The sequence below is a fragment of the Scaptodrosophila lebanonensis genome, unplaced genomic scaffold (genome assembly GCF_003285725.1).
Source record: "Scaptodrosophila lebanonensis strain 11010-0011.00,11010-0021.00 unplaced genomic scaffold, SlebRS2 tig00000001-arrow-pilon, whole genome shotgun sequence".
NCBI classification, from domain to species: Eukaryota; Metazoa; Arthropoda; class Insecta; order Diptera; family Drosophilidae; genus Scaptodrosophila; species Scaptodrosophila lebanonensis.
Window position 1 is genome coordinate 17,932,151 of NW_022060529.1, and position 23,209 is coordinate 17,955,359.

The following is a 23,209-nucleotide window of genomic DNA, read 5'->3' on the forward strand; positions in this document are numbered from 1 at the left end:
AATAAAGTTCTAGTTCTGGCTCCTCTTTTTCTATTTTGTTTTATTTTTGGAAATAGTTGTTTGCTAGCTTTTTCTTTAAGGAACGGCAACCAGATTTTTGGGATGACAAAATTTCTACATTTTCATAAGCTAGTACTTTTGAAATTAATGTACACCTTATTCTGTTTTTTGCACGATAGATTGGCTCCAGAAAAAAACATGTAAAGAAAGTCATTGATCATATGCAAAAATAGGTGATTGATTCCTTATCTCTAAAACCTATTACAATCAGTGAAAATCATATAACAATAGTTTCTAGCTGTTTGTCAACTGTGTACACACACATTTTTTTAATTTTTATTAATTTATTTTGTGGTATTTTGAATTGTGCTAAATGGAATAAGGTCGTCTAATAATATATACAATTTTTAATTTTCAAACCGTGTTTAATCAAAACCGTGTAAAAACAGAATTAGGTGTAAATGCATTTCATTTCTTTTTTTTTGATTTTGATAGATAGTGCTATTCCCAAGTTTTTTCCTGCTAACATTAACAAAACAAAATAAATTTTACTTGAAGCTGCCTGGGCTCTCAAAGATTAAAGCACATTTGCATGCAATTAATATACAAGGTGTGTTCCAAAGTAAACAGGACTTTTAAAAAAAAACAGAACAAATGGTTTTTTCGGCAAAATCAATTTATTTTATTCAAAATAGTATCCTTCTGCTTCAATACAGGTTTTTGCACGATCCAAAAGCATGTCGAACGAGTGTTTTAGCTCGTTGGCCGGTATGGCCGCCAGTGCAAGCCTTTTGAATGGCCTCTACGTCTGCATAACGCTTTCCTTTCATGGGCAAATGCATTTTTCCGAAAAGGTAGAAGTCGGCGATTGGTTAATGGTTAAAATGTGATTTTTGGTCAAATAATCGGTCACAAGCGTCGATCGATGAGAGCAATTTTTGGTCGTCACTCAATTTGTGCGGAACAAACCGTGCACACACCTTTCGTAAGCCCAAATGTTCGGTGGAAATGCGATAAATCGATGTTTTGGAGATGTTCAATTACAGTTCCATCAATTTCAATGATGGTTTCGGCTGATTTTTGATGAATTCACGCACAGTTTCGATGGAATTTTCGGTGATCACGAATTTTGATTGGCCCACATGTTGATCGTCATTTATGTCCCCACGACCACTTTGAAAACGTTGAAACCACTCGTGCACTCTGCTACGGGATAGGCAATCATCGCCATAAACTTGTTCCATCAATTGAAACGTTTCGGTAAAAGTTTTACCTATTTTAAAACAAAATTTAATGTTGGCTCTTTGTTCGAAGCTCATTTTCGCATCGATAACACAAACATACTGACACTTAAAACGCAATAACTTCACTTCCAATCGATGAAATGCCATGAAATTCTCACTGGACAATCGATAAGGATAGCAGATTCTAACGCACCAGTCGACATATAGATAGCGCCACCAGGGGGCGCTAGATTCAAAAAGTCCTGTTTACTTTGGATCGCACCTTGTATATGTATGTGTTTGTGACACTTCGTATTGCTCCTATCAGCTAATCGATGCGCAATTCAAGGCGACGATTAAAGAGATAGAGCGCGAGCGAAACCTAAACCCAAAGCTACTCAAAGTTTTCTATGGACCTCCAATGGCTATAAAAACACCTCCCCAGTCACACAACAGCATCAGTTAACGCTTTAAAACCGTTCAGAGAACAAACGGACGTTATTAAAATATATAAAAAATATGAAGTGGCTGTCGATTGCATTCGTTTTGTGTCTTCTGGCCATTGCTAGCGGTAAGTCCAAATGTAGTTTCTCAAATAAATATTGGAAAACATTTTGTTTGTTTTTTTTTTAAACACAGCTAACCCCTAAGCCCCGGAGATTTGACTATCGGTAAATGCGTGGAGTGCAACATTCAAACCGTCTAAGCGATGCAATGTTGATGATGCTATTGCTCTAATTTTAATGTGTCAGGATGTGAAAACTATTGATTTAGTTTATGCCAGACTTAAACAATAAACATATGTGCATTTAAATTGTACGTTCTCTTTAAAAAAAAAAAATTCTTTTGTGTTCATTTAGTTTGTAATTGTTATTATTATTATTCTGTTGCAATTCAATTACCAAAGGAACCGAGTCAATCAAGACAAACTTTTACTATTTATTCTGTCTCCTTTTCAAGCTTAAAATCTGGTAAATAAATTGAAAATATTAAAGAAAAGACGTTGAAATGAAAATGCGACTTCTAGATTAAAAATCACTGCCGTACAATAAATTGAATCGCATAATATCGTTTTGTGCGCCAAATGTGTGCAATAGGCAGACTCCATGATTAGACAAATCGATATTTATATAGTATGTCTATCTACCTATCCATCCAGTTGCCCATATAGCCAAGAACAATTAATTATTGTACAAGTATACATTTTATAGTGCTTCATTTTTATTTTATTTTATTCAGAATATTAATAATAATTCTGTCGATTAAAATCTGGTAAATCATAGCTGCCATGGAAACGATTGTTTATTTTTCTTGAACGATTGTGACGTAAGAGGCGGGTATAGTTTATAAAATGTCAGGTCAGACGTCTTTGTTTTAATTCTGATGCTCATATTATGATTGAATGCGATTGGTAGAGCCTACGCTTGAGAAATCTAATATAAATTTACTGCAACGAGTTTATTTTATTTTTTGGAATTTTTCCCCTCTTTCCCGCTACAGAATTCTCGTCCACATTTCAAAAGCTACCCTAACCAAACATTGCACACATAATTATGATTATTTACTTTTGCTTTAAATTTCATCTAAATCGGTTGGTTCTAAGAAAAGTTATTAGCGAAGCAATTTTACTTCGGTACTACGCCCACAAGCTGCAGCATCAAGTTCGCTCTTCTTCTTCCTTTTGCTTCTGCTATGGGCGCATATACCTCAGTGCCGGAAGCTTACCTGGGTACAGGGTATTTCACTGTCGGGCTTGCTCGACTGTAGCGTTCTCTCTTGTTTTAGTTTCTATAATTATTCTAAGCATATGTACAGAGTATTTCAAAGTCGGGACACCCGACTTTAGCTTTTTTACTTGTTTTCTGCTATCATTAAAAAAAACAAAATAAATGTTGCTCGAAGCTGCCTGGGGAGAGCGAAAATATAAAGATTAAAGCACATTTGCATGCAATTAATTTATATGTGTTTGTGACACTTCGTATTGCTCCTCTCAGCTAATCGATGCGCAATTCAAGACGACGATTAAAGAGATAGAGCGCGAGCGAAACCTAAACCCAAAGCTACTCAAAGTTTTCTATGGAGGCGTGTGGCCTCCAATGGCTATAAAAACACCTCCCCAGCCACACAACAGCATCAGTTTAGGCTTTAAAACCGTTCAGAGAACATACGGACGTTATTAAAATATATAAAAAATATGAAGTGGCTATCCATTGCTTTCGTTTTGGGTCTTCTGGCCATTGCTAGCGGTAAGTCCAAATGTAGTTTCTCAAATAAATATTGGACTTTTGTTTGTCTTTTCGAACACAGCTAACCCCCTAAGCCCCGGAAATGTGATTATCAATGGCGATTGCAAGCACTGCAACGTTCGAGGCGGTTAAGTGATGCAATGTTGATGATGCTATTGCTCTAATTTGAATGTGTCAGGATGTGAAAACTACTGATTTAATTTATGCCAGACTTAAACAATAAACATATGTGCATTTAAATTGTGTGTTCAATTTTTAATAAAAAATTAATTCTTCTGTGAACATTTAGTTTGTGATTGTTATTAATTATTCTGTTGCAATTCAATTACCAATGGAACCGAGTCGATAAAGACAAACTTTTACTATTTATTCTGTCTCCTTTTCAAGCTTAAAATCTGGTAAATAAATTGAAAATATTAAAGAAAAGACGTTGAAATAAAAATGCGACTTTTAGATTAAAAATCACTGCCGTACAATAAATTGAATCGCATAATATTAGACAAATCGATATTTATATAGTATGTCTATCCACCTATCCATCCAGTTGCCCATATGACCAAGCAAAAATTAGTTTTTGTTTACATTTTATAGTGCTTCACCATAATCAGCACTATTTCTTATAGCTGCCATGGAAACTGAGGCAAGCCGAGTGATGATCTCAGTTTAGTTTTACTTTAAAATTAAATGCATCGATCCTAATATTCGTCTACTACTCTATTCTCGTCGACTTCTACTTATTAACGTGCCTTGATTACCACTGTAGGGTAGTTGTTGGTGTTCTGTTCCTCCACAAATAGATTGTAGATGATGTTGATTCCTCGTAATTCTTTTTTTCTTGCTCGAGTTATAATTCTTTTTTTCTTGCTCGAGTTATAATTATTTTTTTCTTGCTCGAGTTATAATTCTTTTTTTCTTGCTCTTCAATGAACTCTTCCTTCCCTTAACTTAACTTGCCAGACTGGCGATATGCTTCCATTCCTCCACCGGGTCAGTGATTCTCCAATTTGTAGTTTTTAATTATATTGGCATTGTTTTGCATTTAAGTATTTTAATTTAATTTTAATTTTTTTTTTAATAATACCTTTGTTATTTTTATTATTATTTCAATTTCTTCATCTCCATTTCGCTGGCCCTTCCCCCCATCTAGTTGGATTCGTTATTAGATATTATTGTAACTTTTATTGGAATTTTAACTTTTCCTACATCAACAGCTTTATTTGTTTATGAATAAATAAATAAAATAATAAAAATGCCTAAGCTTTAGCTATTTATTGAGAATCTGCTTGTATTATAACATAAAGATTTCACGCGATTGCGGGCACAAAATGTAACTTAACAATTTGGTTTATTTAGCTTCAATTTAATGAACAATTCGTTGTAGGAACACATTGAGGATAAAGCATGCAACTCCAAAAGCTGCTGCACCAGATGTCAGTGAATATGAGGAACTGCCCGCAACAATAACATTGTCGTCTTTCTCTGGCTTATTGCAATCCACACATTGTCCATTAATGATCACTTTGCCGGGCGTTGCTGTAAATAAATATTAGAACAATCAAAAGTTATATCAGCAAAAACCGCTAAAATTATATTGTCATACCATAGACTGCAGACAAGAGACCAAGTATCAGGAGCAGGGACCATGCAGCGGATTTCATTTTTATTGCAATGCTCGTAGAAGTCTGAGCACAATGAGCGATTCTTTGAACTTTTATACAGAGCAAGCAAAAGATTACAGATTATAACATATAGTATACTTCTTATAAGTAAAAATAGACGTTCAAACACACACAAACAAAATATGAAATTTTCGCAGTAATCTGGGAATTTCCGAGCAAATCTCGTTGTCTGTCAAAGGCCACCCTTAATTCAGCCAGGGTGAATACACGCCTATTTGGCTTTCTACAGATAAGACAGAGTCTATAAAAGTGTGTCTGAATTTAACAGTTCATTATTTATACTACAATTACGTAGATAAAATATTTGATATGTATATATATATATGTATATTAAACAGCGACGCTGTTAAGCTACTTGTATAACGCTGTTAAGCTATAACGCTGTTAAGCTATAACGCTGTTAAGCTATGCCGCTGTTAAGCTATAACGCTGCTAAGCTATAACGCTGTTAAGCTATTACGCTCTCAAAATTCTCTGCTACCCATTCTTTTTTTATTTTTAATCTTTAAAATAAATAGGTTGTTCAAAATTGTCTTCGTCTTATAACCAATTCTTACATGGATTTTGTAGAAGGTTTATCGCGTGCTTCGTTTTGATGAATTATTTCATTATTTCTTTATTAGGTTGGCGAATGTGGGTTATAAACAGAGATAGGATTATTTATATAAGTATTATTTCAACTTCAAAACTCCAGTCAAAACATCTCACAATTATTATACTTCTTAAAATATAATATTTCAGTGAAAAAAAATTACTCTATGATAACATTTTCAGAAAATAGTGCTTCTTAATGGAAAACTAAAAGGCATATACAAAGTATAAATGATATTACAAATGAATCTTAGTAACATTCTTATATGCATAAAAATCAGAATCAACAATTTATTGCCGTGTTCCTTCTCTGCTTCTATTCACAAAAGATCTTTAATACTCATGGACTACAATTTTAGTGATATTCAATACTTCTAAATGCATCTACAATAACAACGAGGGCTATCATGACTTAATGCACATGAAACTGAAATAATATTCCTCTATAAGTGGCTGCCAAGTCTAGATAACAAAATATGTAATGCAAAGTGTCTCCTTTTGGATAGTAGAGGCATGGTGGAGAGAGAAAAAGGCTTTCTTGATTTCCTTTCTTTCTTGTCGAAGAAGTAAAAAAGGGATAGTATTAAAATGTACTGTTCCTTACACTAAATATTGACTTAATTCCGTCTGTTCATAAGAAGCTGCGTGAACTTACCTTCAAAAATGTTTATTAAAGTAAGTCATTAATTCGACTGAACTTTGTTTTCGTCCTTATTTCACACACTGCTCTCTTTATAAAACACACAGTCAAACATATCGATATTCTAATATAAAAAATATATATATTAAATCTTATGAAAATTGACTGTTGATTTAATTTATTTTGCCTTTTTGGCAGGATTTTCAAAATGTTTATTGTTTATTATGACTAATAAATTAGCACTCCAGCTTGCGTTTTTAATGGGTATGCATTATAAACAAACTCAAAAAAATATTTCGTCCTTATTTCACACACTGCTCTCTTTATAAAACACACAGTCAAACATATCGATTTTCTAATATAAAAAATATATATATTAAATCTTATGAAAATTGACTGTTGATTTAATTTATTTTGCCTTTTTGGCAGGATTTTCAAAATGTTTATTGTTTATTATGACTAATAAATTAGCACTCCAGCTTGCGTTTTTAATGGGTATGCATTATAAACAAACTCAAAAAAATATTTAAGTTCTTCATGTATGAATATAAGTTTAATTTAAGTACAAAATCATTTAAAATATATATGAAAAAATAAAATGTTGTACTTAGATAAGAAAGGCTTAAATTTGACTTCACAGAGTATTTGTTAGAACTTTTTTAGGTTCTTTCTTAACTTATTCTTATCTCCAGTAAATGGAAGATGTTATGCTGATGATGAAAACACACGTCCTTAAATATTCTTCAAATAACAACAAATGGAATTCAACTTGGCTTCAACCATTAAATTAGTCTATCATTGCAGCTAGTACTCGTAATTGTTGGTAGGAACGCTCATCAATTATCTGGTAAAAAAAAAATGCTCCACACTTTTGGCAAACAACAAATACGATCCATGTTGTTGTTTTATTCAATATGGTGTAAAGTCTGAAACCAGTATTCTGTAACGACTATCTATTGCAAAGTAATTCTAGAAAACAAAGTTCAAAGTTCATTGGAAACTGTAAAAATATTGCGTCGCAAGTTAAAAAAAAGTAATATAAGGCTAATAAAGTAAGTAAACGTTTGTCAATATTTGTTTTTGAAATTAAATTTTATTTCCCATGATAGTTATTGCTGTTTACGCCTAAAAATTTAGTATATGGCTGTGATTCTACTTCTATCCCGACTCCTTCTGCGTCTTCATCAAATGCCGATTACTTGCCGCCATGAACGTTGCAGACCTTGCAGTCACCGTTGATGATGACATTGCCAGGATTGAGTGGAGAAGCTGTGTATGAGTATATAGAAAATATTTTATTATTGATAACCTTTTATTATCAGTTATTTGTTTAGGTGCTTACCGCTAGCCAACGCCAAGAGGCCGAGAAGAAAAGCAACCGAGAGGAATTTCATTTTGATTAGTTGTGTTAGCTTGGGCTTGACTGCTGGAGCTGAACTGATGCAGCTTTGATTTCCAGCACCGCTTTTATAGTCCCCTATCCGGTCTGTAGTCGCATAAAGTAGCGCTCTCTGTTATCAAGAGTTAGGTGGGAAATATGCATTAATTAGCAAGCGGAATTGCCCAGGCGTGCAAAGCCCCAGTGCCAGTGCCAATGACACTGATCTGATCTGAGCCCAGCCCAGCCCAGCCGAGCCGAGTTGGGTTTAATTCTCATTTGAAGAAAAGAGCGTGTCTAAATGGTGTGTCGTATATGACAGAATGGGGGACTCTCGAATCAGACATACTCGTACTTATAAACATATGCTCAAAACTAGATTTCTATTGCGTCGAATATATTAAAAGCCTGCATCGAGCTTGTATTCCTAAGAATCTGAAGTTGTACAATTATATTATTTCCTCAGAAGTGCTTAAATATTCTGCAATTGCGTTGCTGTCAAGTATTCAAGCTTATCATAAACGGGTTGTATTCATCGCAGACATATAGTTTACATACTTGTACATATCTATACATAAGCTATAATCGCCTCAGACATGACAAGAAAAAAAAGATGTACATAGGTTCAGATAACTAATTATAACGTTGTTTTATTAAATATCTATATTTATTTTATAATATTATATTATAATATAAATCATAGTTTTTCTATATGTATCGACAGCACTATTTGTTGATTTGATAAATAAAATAAAAATAAAATACTAAATATGTACGATATTTTTCTTTGTTTTTTAGAGCTAATTTGTTTAAAGGAAACATTCCACATATCTATAGATGTATGTATGTATTCTGCATACCTGCATATAAATCATATATAATTTATAAATAATAAAATACTTGTATTAAGTTAGTTTAGTACTAAGTTAGGTTTAAGTCATTAAGCTTTATGTGTTTTTTGTATAATTTTTCCCGCTTTATACTGTCAATTGTTTTTTTTTATACCTTGTACCCGTAGGGTAAAAAGGGTATATTAGTTTGTGCAAAGTATGTAACATGCAGAAATAAAGTATATATATTCTGAATCAGCATGACGAGAGAAATCGATCTAGACATGTCCGCCCGTCTGTCTGTTTGTCCTTCTGTCCGTCTGTCTGGATGAACGCAAGGATCTCAGAAACTATAAAAGCTGGAACAACCAAAATTGGTATCCAGATTCTCCTATATCCGAGAAAGGACGAGTACACGGTACAGGGGATTTCACTGTCGGGCTTGCTCGACTGTAGCGTTCTCTCTTGTTCATTTTTATATTTCTCCATTTTGCTTCATTAATTAGAAAATGCTAAGCTGCCGGTTTTCTTAACATTAAAATATCTTTACCTCACTTGTAAAATCATAACGTTTCTAAGATTCTGAATAAATTAGTTTTCTAAATAGGAAAATAATTATAGTAATCTATACTTTTAAGACGCAATTTTATTAAAAAACACAACATATTTCTTAACATGAGGGCTTTTTTAATTTTGCCGCACTTTTTCAAATGTAATAAATGTATTTTACTGAGTGTGTGTGTTTGTATTTTTCTATAATTTCCATATAGTACAACAGATCTTTTTAAGAATTTCACGGAAGGTTAATAAATAGGATATATTTAGTAACTTCTTGAATAATTGATAATTTTGACTTCAAAATCCAAATAGAAGTGACATACATTTAAAAAATTTTAATTTTATAAGATAATTCGCAGAAAAATGTGCACAAATTATTTGCGTCAGAAATTTGCAAAGTCATGGCACCCTTTTAAAGATGAATGCGTATGTAAATAAGTACAATAAGTATATTGCTGACGTTGTAAAGTTAAGAATCCAGTCAAATCACATTGATTTCTTTTCCATTTTAAAAGAAACTATTTATTTCAAGGTATTTCTAACTAATTACTATTAATCTAGCCCTCTCTTAACATGACAACTTTTAATACGAAATCGGTCTAATATGACTAAAAATTTGCTTTTGCTATTTTAAAACTGAAAACTCCGTTCTAACATCCCTCGCTTAACACGGGGTTAAAGAAGACAGAAGTTTAAAGAAGACAGAAGTGACTTGAAGTAATACAAGTACGCTTTTTTTAAAAATATTTTTCAACTTCTATCGTGTAAGAACGATGTTTTTAGGGCGTTAAAGAGAAAAGGTAGCAATTTTTTAATCGTGTTAGACTTTCATATTAAAAGAGGTCGTGTTAAGTCAGGGCTGGGTGTACTTTAGTAATTCAATTGCTTATTTATAGCAAGTATGTATGATTGAAGGCAACAATTAAGGGTAATTATGTTTTATTGCACTCTTAGAATCATAAAAAACAAGTAAAAAAGCTAAAGTCGGGTGTCCCGACTTTGAAATACTCTGTACATATGTTTACAATAATTATACAAAATAAAAAAATTAAGAAAATAAAAAAAAAATTTGATCGATTTTACCTCTCTCGGTATTCGAACTCACGTAAAGGGTTTATAATTGCACATTTACATAGCAATTACGTCTGTGTGAGTGTATGTATGCCTATGCGCATCTATTCGTGTCTGTGTAAGTATTTTCGCAGTCAACCAAACAGCAACATCAACAACAGTCGCGGGCAGCGCTTGAGCAGCGCTGCATCAGCAAATATATTTATGGCTATAACTTCTTGTTAAATCGGTCTATCATAATGAAATTTGGCATACGGACACATAATAACCAACTGGGGGTATTTCCAAAATTTTAGTTCGAAATTCCAAGAATTACGGGAGTTACGATTTGCGGGGTAGAGGGGGGAGGGAGGGGAATTCCAAAATATACATTTTCTGCGTATTCACATAAGGCATCTGGGACTAAAATTTGGTGTTCCTAGGTCTTATAGTCTCCGAGATATAGGCGATTATACGAATGGAAAATCGGGAAAACCCCCATAGGGGGGAAGTGGGGGTGAAAATCAAAAAAATAAAACAAACTCGTATAGAATACACACATAACGCATCTTTGTGCAAAATTTGGTGTCTCTATCTCTTATAGTCTCTGAGATCCAGGTGTTCATACGGACGGACAGACGGACAGACTGACAGACGGACAGACGGACAGACAGACAGACAGGGCTAGATCGACTCGTCTCGTCATGCTGATCAAGAATATATATACTTTGTGGGGTCTGCCACGCCTCCTTCTGCCTGTTACATTTTTCAGCTCCCGCAAACCTAATATACTTCTGTACATTTCATGTACAGAGTATAAAAATGCAGATTCCAAGCTGCTAAGAGGGAATACGTTTCCGAACTCAGTCATTTATATTGTTCTACTTGCTCAGGGGAGTGTGACTGGATTCCTAGAATTGCCACAGATATAAACTTTGTTTGCTTGTTTTATTAATTGTGCAATAAAACAGTCAATGAACTGAATCTGAATTACTTCGTATGAAGCGTCTAATTAGTGCATATTTATAGAAAATATAAAAATGAAATACACCGTAAGTATATGTTATAAATAAATTGTTTTTGGAATTTTATTATTATAATTTAAGTCATTTTATTAAAAGCTATCATAATTATTTGCTGGATGTGACGTGCTGAGGTGAGCTCCATGGTTGAATATTTATGCTCGCACATTGCACCACTTGCAGTCTCCATTAATGACCACATTTCCAGGGTCGGCCACAGGGGAAGCTATGGAATTTAATAAGTTAAAGAGCATTGCTATATTTGTAAGCTTCTGGTATTACTTACCACTGGCCAGAGCCAAGAGACCGAACACGAAGATGGCGACAACTTTGAGGAACTGCATATTGTTTACTGTGTGGTAGTTTGCGTTGAACTGATGCTGTTGTTCTACCAGTTCCAGTATTTTATACGATTGCTCTTGGGTGCAGTTTGTTATATGAAAGCTTCGTGATAACAACCAACACAATGTGTGTGTGAAAATCTCTCAGTACACTCTCTCATAGACACTTGATAAGTAGCAAACGTAAATTCTGTTGAAAATCAATACAAACATAAGTACCAATGCACGCATGTTAATATAAGCAGATAATAATCTTATGTTATCTACAAGTTATCTGTCACTGTTGCATACGAATGTAAGCATAAAGAATATGTATAGCAAAAGTGTCAGTCTCCAATAAAACTCTAAAGCGAACAGACGCACGGCGGTCCGCGACTATTGTCTTTTACTTTACTCCTACTGAGCCCTTCCCTTTTCAGCGAATATATAATCTATTCAATAGGTTATGGGCCCAGGGCATATAGGCTCATAGGAGAAGTTCAAAGTATTGTGAAATAGTAATCGTTTGGTGACTCAAGAAATATAACATTTAAAAAATGAGTGCGCTATATCAAATAGACAAATTGGAAGAGCATAACTATGACTCATGGAGCATACAGATGCGATCTGTCTTAGTGCACGCGGAATTGTGGAGTGTGGCATCAGGTGCTGAACCTAGTAATACTGAGAGTTCAAGGCCAAAAGATGAAAAGGCATTAGCAATTATAACGCTAAGTGTAAAAGCTTCACAATTGGGCTTCATTAAAAATTGCAACACTTCGTACGAGGCATGGAAAAAGTTAAAGGACGTTCATCAGCCGAGTGGACCTGTACGGAAAGTGTCGCTGTACAAGAAATTGCTAGGCAAACGCATGTTTCAAGGCCAAAGCATTTCAAGTTACATACACGAATTTAACGAAATTCTGGATGGTTTGTGTACAGTTGGCATCGAATTAAATGATGAGTTAAAAACAATCGTGTTGTTGTCAAGCTTGCCCGAACCATACGAAAATTTTGTCGTCGCCATTGAGACGCGTGACAATTTACCGTCATTTGATGTGTTATGTATCAAGCTGATGGAAGAGGGAGAGCGCAGAGGCAATGCAGATGGAGAGAGCGAGAATGCAAGAGCATTTATAGCTACGCAGCAGATCGTCGCGCATTCCAAAGCGAATTCAAAAAGGAATTCAAAAATCGTCGTTTGCTACAACTGCGGCGAAAAAGGGCACTACAAGGCACAGTGCAAGCGTGAGAAAATTCGCGGTGAAGGGAAAAAGCAATCGACAAAGAAAGAGATGGAAAAGCAGAGCAGCTTGTTAAATGCGTTGGACGTTGGAAAGATAGAGAACAACATGTGGTGTCTGGACAGCGGAGCAACAAGCCATATGTGTTGCGATAAGACGTTATTTTCAAAATTTATTGCGCACACTGAAATGATCGGTTTAGCTGACGCTGGTTTCCTGAAGGCCGAAGGCAGAGGAGAGGTGAAGTTACAGACAGAACTTTGTACCTTGGTGTTGTCAGATGTACTGTATGTACCGAAAATGAATGGCAACTTTATGTCCGTCAGCCGGTCAGTGCAAAAGAACAATGTTATACATTTTGGGCCACATTTTGCTAAAGTTATACAAAACGGCGAGTGTATACTGAAAGCGAATAAAGTTGGGAACCTTTATATGTTTCAAGGCAAACAAAATAGGTGTTATTCCGCAACTGAATCAGATGGTACATTGTGGCATAAGCGTTATGGCCATTTAAATTTTACCAGTCTGAAGGAAGTGATCAGCAAAGAGCTAGTGCGTGGTATTGGAAAGGTTTTTTTCCCAGACAACTTGAATTGCAAAACGTGTATGCTAAGCAAAATACATGTACAGCCATTCCCAAAGGTAAGCACTAACCGTGCCGAAGAGCTGTTGGAACTGGTTCATGCTGATGTATGCGGCCCATTCGACACGAAGTCACTTGCTGGATCCAAATACTTTCTGACCTTCATCGATGACAAGTCCAGGCGTATATTTGTTTATTTTTTGCGGAAGAAAGATGAAGTGTTCAGTAAGTTCGTCGAATTTAAAAACTTGGTTGAACGGCAAACAGATAAAAAGCTCAAATGTATTCGAACCGACAATGGAGGCGAGTTTGTCAACACAACATTCAACGGTTTCCTGAAACACCATGGTATTGCAAGGCAATTGACCGTGGCTTATACTCCGCAGCAGAACGGCGTGGCGGAAAGAGCAAACCGGACATTAACGGAGATGTCCAGATGCTTATTGGTGCAGTCGGGCCTAGGCGAGTCTTTGTGGGCCGAAGCAGTCAACACAGCAGTATACATAAGAAACAGATCACCTACCAGTGCACTGAACAACCTGACTCCAATGGAAGCGTGGACAGGTAAGAAACCCTGTATTAGCCATCTAAAAGTTTTTGGTTCCATTGCAGTTGCACTTGCAAAGGGTCCCCGTAAAGGCAAATTCAAACCCAAAGGGCATGAGTACCGTATGGTTGGGTATTCGGTAGCAGCCAAAGGCTATCGGTTATACGACCCAGAGACGAGGACGATTGTCGAAAAACGAGACATTCTATTTGATGAGCGTTGTGGTGGTCATACCAATGAAGATACCGTTACGGTAGATTTTCCTGCATGCGAGGTTCAAGAGCATGTCACTCACACGGATGGTGACAGAAGCATCGACGACGATGACAGTGAGCACAGTTCTGACGACAGCAGCTCCAACGCATATGAGAGTGCAGTCGAAAAAGAAGACTCTGACGAGGATACTGTGAAGATTGGGCCAGGCCGGCCTAAAATTGTTCGAAATGGTAAACCTGGTCGTCCAAGAAAGCAATACAATGTGCTTGGAGCATTGGTTGCTAGTGACGTAATGGTTCCGACATCCTATGATCAGGCCGTTGGTAGCACACATGCAGTATTCTGGCAAGAGGCGATGCAAAAGGAATATCAGGCACTACAATCAAACGAAACCTGGCAGATGGCTGATTTACCAAAAGATCAGCGAGCAGTTGGTTGCAAGTGGGTATACAGCCTGAAACGTGACTCTGATGGAAAAGTCGAACGTTTCAAGGCACGACTCGTTGCTAAAGGGTGCTCCCAGAAGTATGGCGTGAACTATGTAGAGACGTTCTCACCCGTTTGCAGATTGGAAACCGTGCGGTTTATTTTGGCGTTAGCAGCGGAATTGAAGCTGTACCTTCACCAGATAGATGTGTGTACCGCCTATTTGAATAGCGACCTGCATGAAACTGTTTATATGAAGCAGCCACAGGGATACACAGATCCCAATAATCCAAGTAAGGCTTTATTGCTTAAAAAGGCAATATATGGATTGAAGCAGTCGGGGCGCGAGTGGAACTCCAAGCTCGATTGTGTACTACAAGGCATAGATTTTGTAGCATGTGAAAATGAACCGTGTCTTTACAAAAGGAACGGAAGAGGTGACTTATCATTAATCCTTGTTTATGTTGATGATATAATTATAGCATGCCGATCAAAAGAGGACTTGGCCAACATCAAGTCAGCCATTACAACATCGTTTGAATGTGTTGACAAGGGAGAGCTGCATTTGTTCCTTGGCATGGAAGTGCAGCGCGACGGTGAGCTTGGCGAAATTTCGCTAAGCAATTCGCAATACATCAAAGACATATTGCGTGAACATGGATGCGAGACCTGTAGACCTACAGCGACCCCACTGGATGCTGGTTTCCAAGTGATATGTACCAGCGAGCATTGTCAAAAGGTTGACATTGCATCCTACCAGTCTTCAATTGGCGAGTTAATGTGGCTGGCGCTTACAACAAGGCCAGACATATTGCATTCCGTTGCCAAGTTAGCTCAACGGAATCAAGATCCGCATGCAGAGCACCTAGTGGGTGTAAAACATGTGCTTCGATACCTGGCGTCAACTGTGGACCTGAAGTTGCACTACAAAGAGTGTGGACAACCCCTTACCGGCTATGTGGATGCAGACTGGGGTGGCGACCGCATCGATCGCAAGTCGTATACTGGCTATGTATACTACTTGGCTGGAGGACCCATATCCTGGCGATCTGAAAAGCAACGCAGCGTGGCACTTAGCAGCACGGAGGCGGAGTATATGGCTCTTTCAACTGCGTGTAAGGAGGCCATATACCTACGGCGTCTTATAGTGGAGATTGGCTGCGGTGACTCGAGTACTCCAACTATTCTTCATGGCGATAATTTAAGTGCTCAACAATTAGCTAAGAATCCTGTACACCATGAAAGAACAAAGCATATTGATATTAGATATCATTTTGCAAGACAGGTTGTAAACGAAGAACAAATTGTTTTACAGTATACATCAACCAATGAAATGATAGCTGATATTTTAACGAAAAATCTCCCTAAAGCGAAGCATGTTCATTTTACAAAGCTGTTAAATTTGATTTGAAAATTTTTGTAAAACATGTTTGCATTGAGGAAGGGTGTTGAAAATCAATACAAACATAAGTACCAATGCACGCATGTTAATATAAGCAGATAATAATCTTATGTTATCTACAAGTTATCTGTCACTGTTGCATACGAATGTAAGCATAAAGAATATGTATAGCAAAAGTGTCAGTCTCCAATAAAACTCTAAAGCGAACAGACGCACGGCGGTCCGCGACTATTGTCTTTTACTTTACTCCTACTGAGCCCTTCCCTTTTCAGCGAATATATAATCTATTCAATAAATTCCCAAGTCAAGCTGTTTTCATAGTTGCATTTGATTGAACTGGGTTTAAAAACGTCTTTTCAGGAAATATCCCACTATAAAGCGGTTATAGTTTTTATTTTTGGCACTTCAAAGCCATAAAAGCTAGAGGCACCAAACCTAGTATTACGAACAAGAAGACCAATTTTTCGTATATGTGTACATATATAGTTAGCTGCCCTTGGCGGCAAAATTACTTTTAGCAAGACTCTGGCTTTATAACTCAAGACATTTGAAAATTTCATCAAAACCGCCGGACTATATATATATACTACTTCCATAAATACGATAGATGAAGAAATTAAGTTTAATACCCAAAACTTTTTTATTTTATTAATGAGTTTTTTAAATTGTCTCTTCATAGTTATCATTTCCTGTATCATATAGCTGCCATAGGAATGATTTGTACATGAAATGGATTTTAGTTAAAAATCTGTAGTTAGAAAAAAAGGTGAGTTTGAATTTCCACGATTTTAATATTTTAGTATTGGATTCAGTAAATTCTACAAAAATAATGCAGTTTGTTAAAAAAGCGGGGAGGTTTTGTCCCTTAAGTTCACAAAGTAAGAAATATCTTAAAAATAATTATCATTTTAAATATTCAAGAAAAATATAAATTGCATTTTTAAAACGATTTTTAACGGCAGTTCCCAGAAATGCAGCCTCGTGTGTGGCCATTGTATTGAAAGAGTAGCTAATTGTTTATTAATTTAACCAAACTCGTTTTAATTCCCATTCCTAACTTCGTTTGATTTGTATTATTGACAGCGAAATGCTAATTATTAAAATTAATTCAAAGAGCCAAATAAATAGCTTATTTTTCGTTTATTAGTTATTTATTAATGACAATCAAACAATCTTTCAAATAAGTATCAAAGACTGAAGGCTGAATATACTGTAAGTTTAACAGATATATTTATAAGTTCATTTCATGAGATCAGACACGATAATTTTGTAATTTTGTCTTCTTTTTCCCAAAAGTAAAACCTTTTCGAAAAATAATTTGCATGCAAACGCTTGTCGAAGTTCAAGTAAGCAAGTAAATATCAATATTTAATTAAATAAAACTAGTAAATATTAAATTATTAAGGTTAGTCCAATTTTTTCTGATACCATGAACAACTTAAGCTCGCTATACTTTCCAAACTATAGTATATAGAATATCGACTTGGTTAAACAACACTTTAGAGATAACTTAAATTTAACTTAATTATATTATTTAAAAGCCAAGAATTAAAAATTGGATAGGTTAATTCAAGCTACTAAAATATAAAATAATTTCTTTTCAAAATTTTATTTTCTTTATTCTAGTACAAGTATGTTCCTGTTGGGTTGAGCTACCAACAATTTTCGTAGTGGGATTTTAATGCTCCATATCGTGGCCAAGTTGTATTGGGCCGAAAAAGCCGACCCATACCCAGCCAATTCATAGTTTGATTAGCACAGCACGAGTATATACATATTATATGTACTTGTATGTATAATACAGTATGATAAGTAAGTAATAATAATATCCATCATATATTTTATATACATACATGTGCATGTAATAATGATGATTAAAAACATTTACGAGTATATGTGTGTTTTGTTGAATGAATATTAATTATACGTATATATGTATACTAGCAGCCTCGGATTTTCTTCTCTACACAGCATGGTGCCGTATACTATATTCACACACTAGTAAATATGTTTACTACTCGTATTTGTGGTTAATTTTTCTGGTACGGGGAAATTACAAATGTACTCGTATATGGGCAAATGGTAGTGCTTTTATCTTTTTATTAACATGCATGTATATGAAAGACCTCTTTTCGCCATTCAATAGAGTATATCCCGCAACGAATTTGTCCAAATTCACGACATGTTACAATTAAATCGATCAGTACTTTCAATTTGTGCTTATTCTTAAAAATAACGTTTCTAAATCTGTTTCAGTTTCATAAATATGATAATATTTATAATACTTTACTAATATAAATATAAAATATTTATTTTTCTGAGTTCAGGGTGTGTGTTTGTAAATTCAAATAAAATTCAAATACATTTTATTAAATTTAAATTTTATAAGATGACTCGCAAAAAAATGTTTACAAACTATTTGCGTCTTTTGAAAGATGAATGCGTATGTAAATATAATCAGTATATTGATGACGTTGTTAAGTTAACAAACTAGTCAAAAACATAATGATTTGATTTTCAATTAATCAGATACTACTTATTTAAAAATATTTCCTTCTACCTACTATACTTTTGAGTGCTTTAATAATTCAATTGTTAATGTAAAGTAATTATGTATGATTACGGTTAATGGTTTTAATAGAATTTGAATCAAAGAGTGTAGTTATAAGCAAATAGAATGAAGGAGCAGGAGCTTGTAGGAGGAAAATCTTTTTCGAACTCAGTCATTTATATTGTTCTACTTGCTCAGTTGAGGCAAACTGTAGCGTAGATTCCCATAATTGCCACAGATATTAGCTTTGTTTGCTTGTTTTATTAATTGTGCAATGAAGCGGTGAATGAACTGAATCTGAATTACTTCGTATGAAGCGTCTAATTAGTGCATATTTATAGAAAATATACAAATTAAATACACCGTAAGTATATGTTATAAATAAATTGTTTTTGGAATTTTATTATTATAATTTAAGTCATTTTATTAAAAGCTATCATAATTATTTGCTGGCTGCGATGTGTAGAGGTGAGCTCCATGGTTGAATATTTATGCTCGCACATTGCACCACTTGCAGTCTCCATTAATGACCACATTTCCAGGATCGGCCACAGGGGAAGCTATGGAATTTGATAAGTTAAAGAGCATTGCTACATTTGTAAGCTTCTGGTATTACTTACCACTGGCCAGAGCCAAGAGACCGAACACGAAGATGGCGACAACTTTGAGGAACTGCATATTGTTTACTGTGTGGTAGTTTGCGTTGAACTGATGCTGTTGTTCTACCAGTTCCAGTATTTTATACGATTGCTCTTGGGTGCAGTTTGTTATATGAAAGCTTCGTGATAACAACCAACACAATGTAGGTGTGAAAATCTCTCAGTACCCTCTCTCATAGACACTTGATAAGCAGCAAACGTAAATTCCCAAGTCAACTTATTTTTAAAGATCAGCATAGGCGGTGGCAATACGTTTAATCTACTTCATTCAAAGGCGTACATACGTACTCGGGTAATTCCCAGTGGCATTGCATCAGTAGGTTGGAATTTTGCATTCTTATCTGTGAGGATGGACAGAGCCTAAGTAATGTGCGCAATAAAACGGTTTTGGAATAAATATGAGTTGTTTAAATGTTTAATATGTCGAACGGGAAACTCCCGAGAAACTTAAACGAAGGAATTAATATGAGAATGAAAACTGAAAACTAACCATTAAAGATTTTGATAGGCAGTATATAGTAGAATAATAGTGTAACTTTAGAATATGGTGAGACAGTTTAAAAACTTGGTAAATACCATATTTTATTAAGACACCTGCTCAAAAACTTTAACAGCTATATGATATAGTGTACCGATTTTAATGAAATTATATATAATATCGGGACACTATTAAAAACTTCAAATAACAAAATTTGCTTAGATAAATTTGTAAGCCGATAAGTTGTTCGAGTAAGATTTATTGAAAGAAGCATAAATAAGCTTTTAAAAATACATATTTCTATATGATATAGTGTACCGATTTTAATGGCATTTTTATAATATCGGGAACTTCAAATATTTGCTTAGATACAATAAGCCAATAAGTTGTAAGATTGATTGGAAGAAATTTGAATAAGAGTTTAGAAATACTATAAATATTTCTGAATGCTAGCATTCAGATGGACATGGATATATCAACTTATTTCATCATTCGAAAAAATTTAATAATATAAAAACTTTTGGGAATCAATAGTCAAATGGGTATCAGGTATTCGGTAATCGTGGAAGGGTAACTTCTTTTCGACAGCATAGAATCTCACATAAACTCCTTCTATACTTAGTAGTTAATTCCTAAAAGATATAAGATTGTATTAAAACGATATGGGGACACGTTTGCTAATAGCAGATAATAGGGAAAAGAAAAGTTAAGTGGGGAATTCAGAGCATTGCAAAAATTGTTCCTTCTTTTTATTTATTTACGTATGTCTATATATGGACGCAGAACTTTGAAAGCCGAGGGTGTCTTATAGTATGTATTTCTGTTTGCGCAATCTAGGTTCAACTTTGTCTAAAAGCTGTCAATTAAAATATATGGAATCTTTAAATTGCACTGATTGGAATTTCCAATACTATGAACCTATCTACATACTATGTGTATGGAATATAGTGAGTATATAGAATAGAATATATATACATACTTATGAATATAGTGTGTATGTATATGTGTATACTCTGTACGCTAAGGGTAAATGCGTGTTATGAATCGTTCACTGTTTTCAACAATCCAAAAAAGCGCATATCAATGGACATGTCTGTTTGTCTGTATGAACGCAAACATTTCGAAGAGTATATCAGCTATAGCCACCGAACTTGGTACGCAGGTTCTCCCAACTTTAAGAAATAAAGAGTTTATGTTTGTTTTTTAATCTATTCCCCACTAGAGACGTTCTATCGTGAAGCGTCAGTTATTGAAGATGAAATACAATAATATAAAGATTGACGAGTTTGTGTGCAAAATATTTGCCTGTTTGTCCTGTCAGACTAATAGAAAGAGAAATTCTTGCTTATTCTCTTCTTATTCTTTTTTTAAATAAATTAATTTCACATCAAAATATACAAATTTCTTAAAATTATACTCAATTATAAAAGCATTGTTTGTCGAACTGGGTAGAGAGTATATACGAGTTGGGAACACGCGTCTCTAGCTTTCAAGATGTTCGACTTGTATTTTGTTTTTGATTGAAAGCCTCTGATAACGGCCAGAGAAGGTCTTTGTTTGTGAATATAGAATTAGTTGCAATCTCAATTTTGCCCGCTATATAAGAATCTTCGCGTCGATCAGTCAAACAAGAGATACATTCTAATATTTGAAATGAAGTGTATAGCGTTGTTAGTAATTCTGGCGGTGTTTGCCTATGCCAGTGGTAAGTGGAACCGAAGTCCGGATACTGTTATACAAGTAGTACCCCATTATTTGATTTATTTGCAGCTGGAAAGGTGACCATCAACGGCAAGTGTATTGATTGTAATGAGCCAACCCAACCGCCAGCTACTCGGCCGAGGACCACGAAGAAAAGCGGCTCAAGTGGACGTCCAACTCCAACCAAGATTGGTGGCAATGGGGGACGTAAGACGCCAGCACGTGATGACGAGATTGATGCTTGGGCCAAAGAATTACACAATTTCAATGTGAAACAAGTTGGCGGTGGTGTATCGCAGCAGATAAGTGGCGGCGGCCATAGACATAAGCGGCAGATTTACCAATCGGGTGGTCGGAGAATCGATGCCTCCGGTTTTCCCGGCACCATAGTGCACAACGATGACTGCAGAAACTGCAACATACGGGGCTAGGCTAAGCTAATGAGAAATGTAAATACTATCTGTGCATACAATAATATCAATATCAGGTGCCAAATGCGTGAATAAAAGTTATTGCCCTGCCCGAGTCTAACTAAGCCTACTCTCCCAGTACAACGCAATAGTAGTAAGTGGTTGTAAACAATTGCAATTGTGGTTGACCTTGAGAAGGCGGCCGCTTTCAGAAACAAGAATCAATTCTACGGAATTAGCAATAAACAAGTTCTGTTCAATTAGAACCACAAGCGTCGATCAGTTGAGCCCGACCGGCTGCAGTGGCGCGCTCTCGAAGCACGTGTGGTGCAATGCCACATCTCTCAGCTGTGGTTTTCCCACAGAGCTCGGGAGCGCGCCACTGAGCAGGTTTCTACGCCACAAACGATTGTTTACATTGAGAAGCGCAACAATAACAAAACATTCGAGTAGGCAGCGAGCTATAAAAAGCTACGCCTCAGCCGGCTGCCCTATCAGAATCGAAGAGACCGCATATTGACAATGAAGTGGCTGTCCCTTGTTTTACTTTCCATCATTGTAGCCGTGGCGATGGGTAAGCCGTGTGCCAAGCAATAAAATCCTTACAGGAATGTTAACATTATTCTTCTCCATCCCATCAATCATAAACTCGTATTTAGCCGGCAGAGTGGTCATCAATGGCGCGTGTCGGGATTGTAAGTTTCTGTAAAATCTAATTCTCTCCTTGGAACTACTTATAACTAATTACATTCCTTGTCTTGCCTCGCAGGCTCCCCACCGGATGCTGAGACTCTGGTTGTTGGCGGTCAAGTGTACAAGGGCAGACCCGGCGCTGGCACGGTAATCATAGGCTCCCCCGATGGCTATTCGAATAATTTGCCGCCACCAAGGGCCGGTGGTCCTCCCCCAATCCAAATACCCGAGGGCTTCAGCGGTCGGGTTCCTGGTGGCACCTACGTCCACAACTCGGACTGTGCCGGCTGCAGCATTAGCGGTGGTGATGACTAGGAAGCCACAAAATTTAAGCATCTACGTACCAGAAATGACTGATATTTGCAAGAAAAGCTCGTGATTTGAAATAAACATAAAACAATTGAAATTGCACTTCAACATTTAGTTAAAATTGTAACTTTTGGGATGAGTCTAATCATTATTTGTTGTGTTCCTTCTAGAACTCAGAACTCTAGAACTCTAGAACTCAAAGCACCATCGGTGCTCTGCAATAATCCTTTATAGCTCACTAATCACGATCAGTCGGCTATAAGGATATGACTGTTAGTGTTTTCTTTCAAAATTAATTCTGTACTCAATTCAAAAGTTAGACGTTTTACAATGTTGTAGACGTCTGGTGTGAGCAGATCGTCGCTATATCAACTCCTCTCATCAAACTGATAAAGAATATAGATTACTGTGTACAATTAGACTCAAAAATATGGCACTAAAATCGCGCGGGTG

At 35.8% G+C, this 23,209-nt stretch overlaps 6 protein-coding genes and 1 long non-coding RNA gene across 9 annotated transcripts; 4 read left to right on the plus strand and 3 right to left on the minus strand.

The window, feature by feature from the left end:
• The first annotated feature begins 1,689 nt into the window (after nucleotides 1-1,689).
• Nucleotides 1,690-2,037, plus strand: LOC115624207. The gene is made up of 2 exons (XR_003995439.1): nucleotides 1,690-1,794; nucleotides 1,863-2,037. It is a non-coding gene; the product is annotated as an uncharacterized LOC115624207 (long non-coding RNA).
• Nucleotides 2,038-3,360: 1,323 nt separating this feature from the next.
• On the plus strand, nucleotides 3,361-3,757 carry LOC115624198 (immune-induced peptide 3-like). Its single transcript, XM_030518805.1, has 2 exons — nucleotides 3,361-3,469; nucleotides 3,531-3,757. The coding sequence occupies exons 1-2, from the start codon at nucleotides 3,418-3,420 to the stop codon at nucleotides 3,599-3,601; spliced, it is 123 nt and encodes a 40-aa protein (XP_030374665.1). The 5' UTR covers nucleotides 3,361-3,417; the 3' UTR covers nucleotides 3,602-3,757.
• A 966-nt stretch (nucleotides 3,758-4,723) lies between these two features.
• On the minus strand, nucleotides 4,724-5,149 carry LOC115624156. The gene is made up of 2 exons (XM_030518756.1): nucleotides 5,070-5,149; nucleotides 4,724-5,002 (listed from the first exon to the last, which is right to left on the minus strand). The coding sequence occupies exons 1-2, from the start codon at nucleotides 5,125-5,127 to the stop codon at nucleotides 4,830-4,832; spliced, it is 231 nt and encodes a 76-aa protein (XP_030374616.1). The 5' UTR covers nucleotides 5,128-5,149; the 3' UTR covers nucleotides 4,724-4,829.
• Nucleotides 5,150-7,452: 2,303 nt separating this feature from the next.
• LOC115624177 (immune-induced peptide 3) lies at nucleotides 7,453-11,636 on the minus strand. 3 transcript variants are annotated; one of them, XM_030518792.1, is made up of 2 exons: nucleotides 11,504-11,561; nucleotides 7,453-7,648 (listed from the first exon to the last, which is right to left on the minus strand). In XM_030518792.1, exons 1-2 carry the CDS (start codon nucleotides 11,559-11,561, stop codon nucleotides 7,575-7,577), a joined length of 132 nt encoding a protein of 43 aa, XP_030374652.1. In that variant the 3' UTR covers nucleotides 7,453-7,574. The 3 variants fall into 3 exon arrangements, with proteins under 3 accessions (XP_030374652.1, XP_030374644.1, XP_030374636.1); XM_030518784.1 differs by lacking the exon at nucleotides 11,504-11,561 and adding an exon at nucleotides 7,722-7,882; XM_030518776.1 differs by lacking the exon at nucleotides 7,453-7,648 and adding an exon at nucleotides 11,253-11,443 and having other exon boundaries at nucleotides 11,504-11,636.
• Nucleotides 11,637-18,877: 7,241 nt separating this feature from the next.
• On the minus strand, nucleotides 18,878-19,283 carry LOC115624166 (immune-induced peptide 2-like). Its single transcript, XM_030518766.1, has 2 exons — nucleotides 19,127-19,283; nucleotides 18,878-19,066 (listed from the first exon to the last, which is right to left on the minus strand). The coding sequence occupies exons 1-2, from the start codon at nucleotides 19,182-19,184 to the stop codon at nucleotides 18,996-18,998; spliced, it is 129 nt and encodes a 42-aa protein (XP_030374626.1). The 5' UTR covers nucleotides 19,185-19,283; the 3' UTR covers nucleotides 18,878-18,995.
• Nucleotides 19,284-21,224: 1,941 nt separating this feature from the next.
• LOC115624135 lies at nucleotides 21,225-21,875 on the plus strand. Its single transcript, XM_030518734.1, has 2 exons — nucleotides 21,225-21,348; nucleotides 21,414-21,875. The coding sequence occupies exons 1-2, from the start codon at nucleotides 21,297-21,299 to the stop codon at nucleotides 21,773-21,775; spliced, it is 414 nt and encodes a 137-aa protein (XP_030374594.1). The 5' UTR covers nucleotides 21,225-21,296; the 3' UTR covers nucleotides 21,776-21,875.
• Nucleotides 21,876-22,206: 331 nt separating this feature from the next.
• LOC115624145 (immune-induced peptide 23) lies at nucleotides 22,207-22,858 on the plus strand. Its single transcript, XM_030518745.1, has 3 exons — nucleotides 22,207-22,328; nucleotides 22,414-22,449; nucleotides 22,524-22,858. The coding sequence occupies exons 1-3, from the start codon at nucleotides 22,277-22,279 to the stop codon at nucleotides 22,760-22,762; spliced, it is 327 nt and encodes a 108-aa protein (XP_030374605.1). The 5' UTR covers nucleotides 22,207-22,276; the 3' UTR covers nucleotides 22,763-22,858.
• Nucleotides 22,859-23,209: the final 351 nt, after the last annotated feature.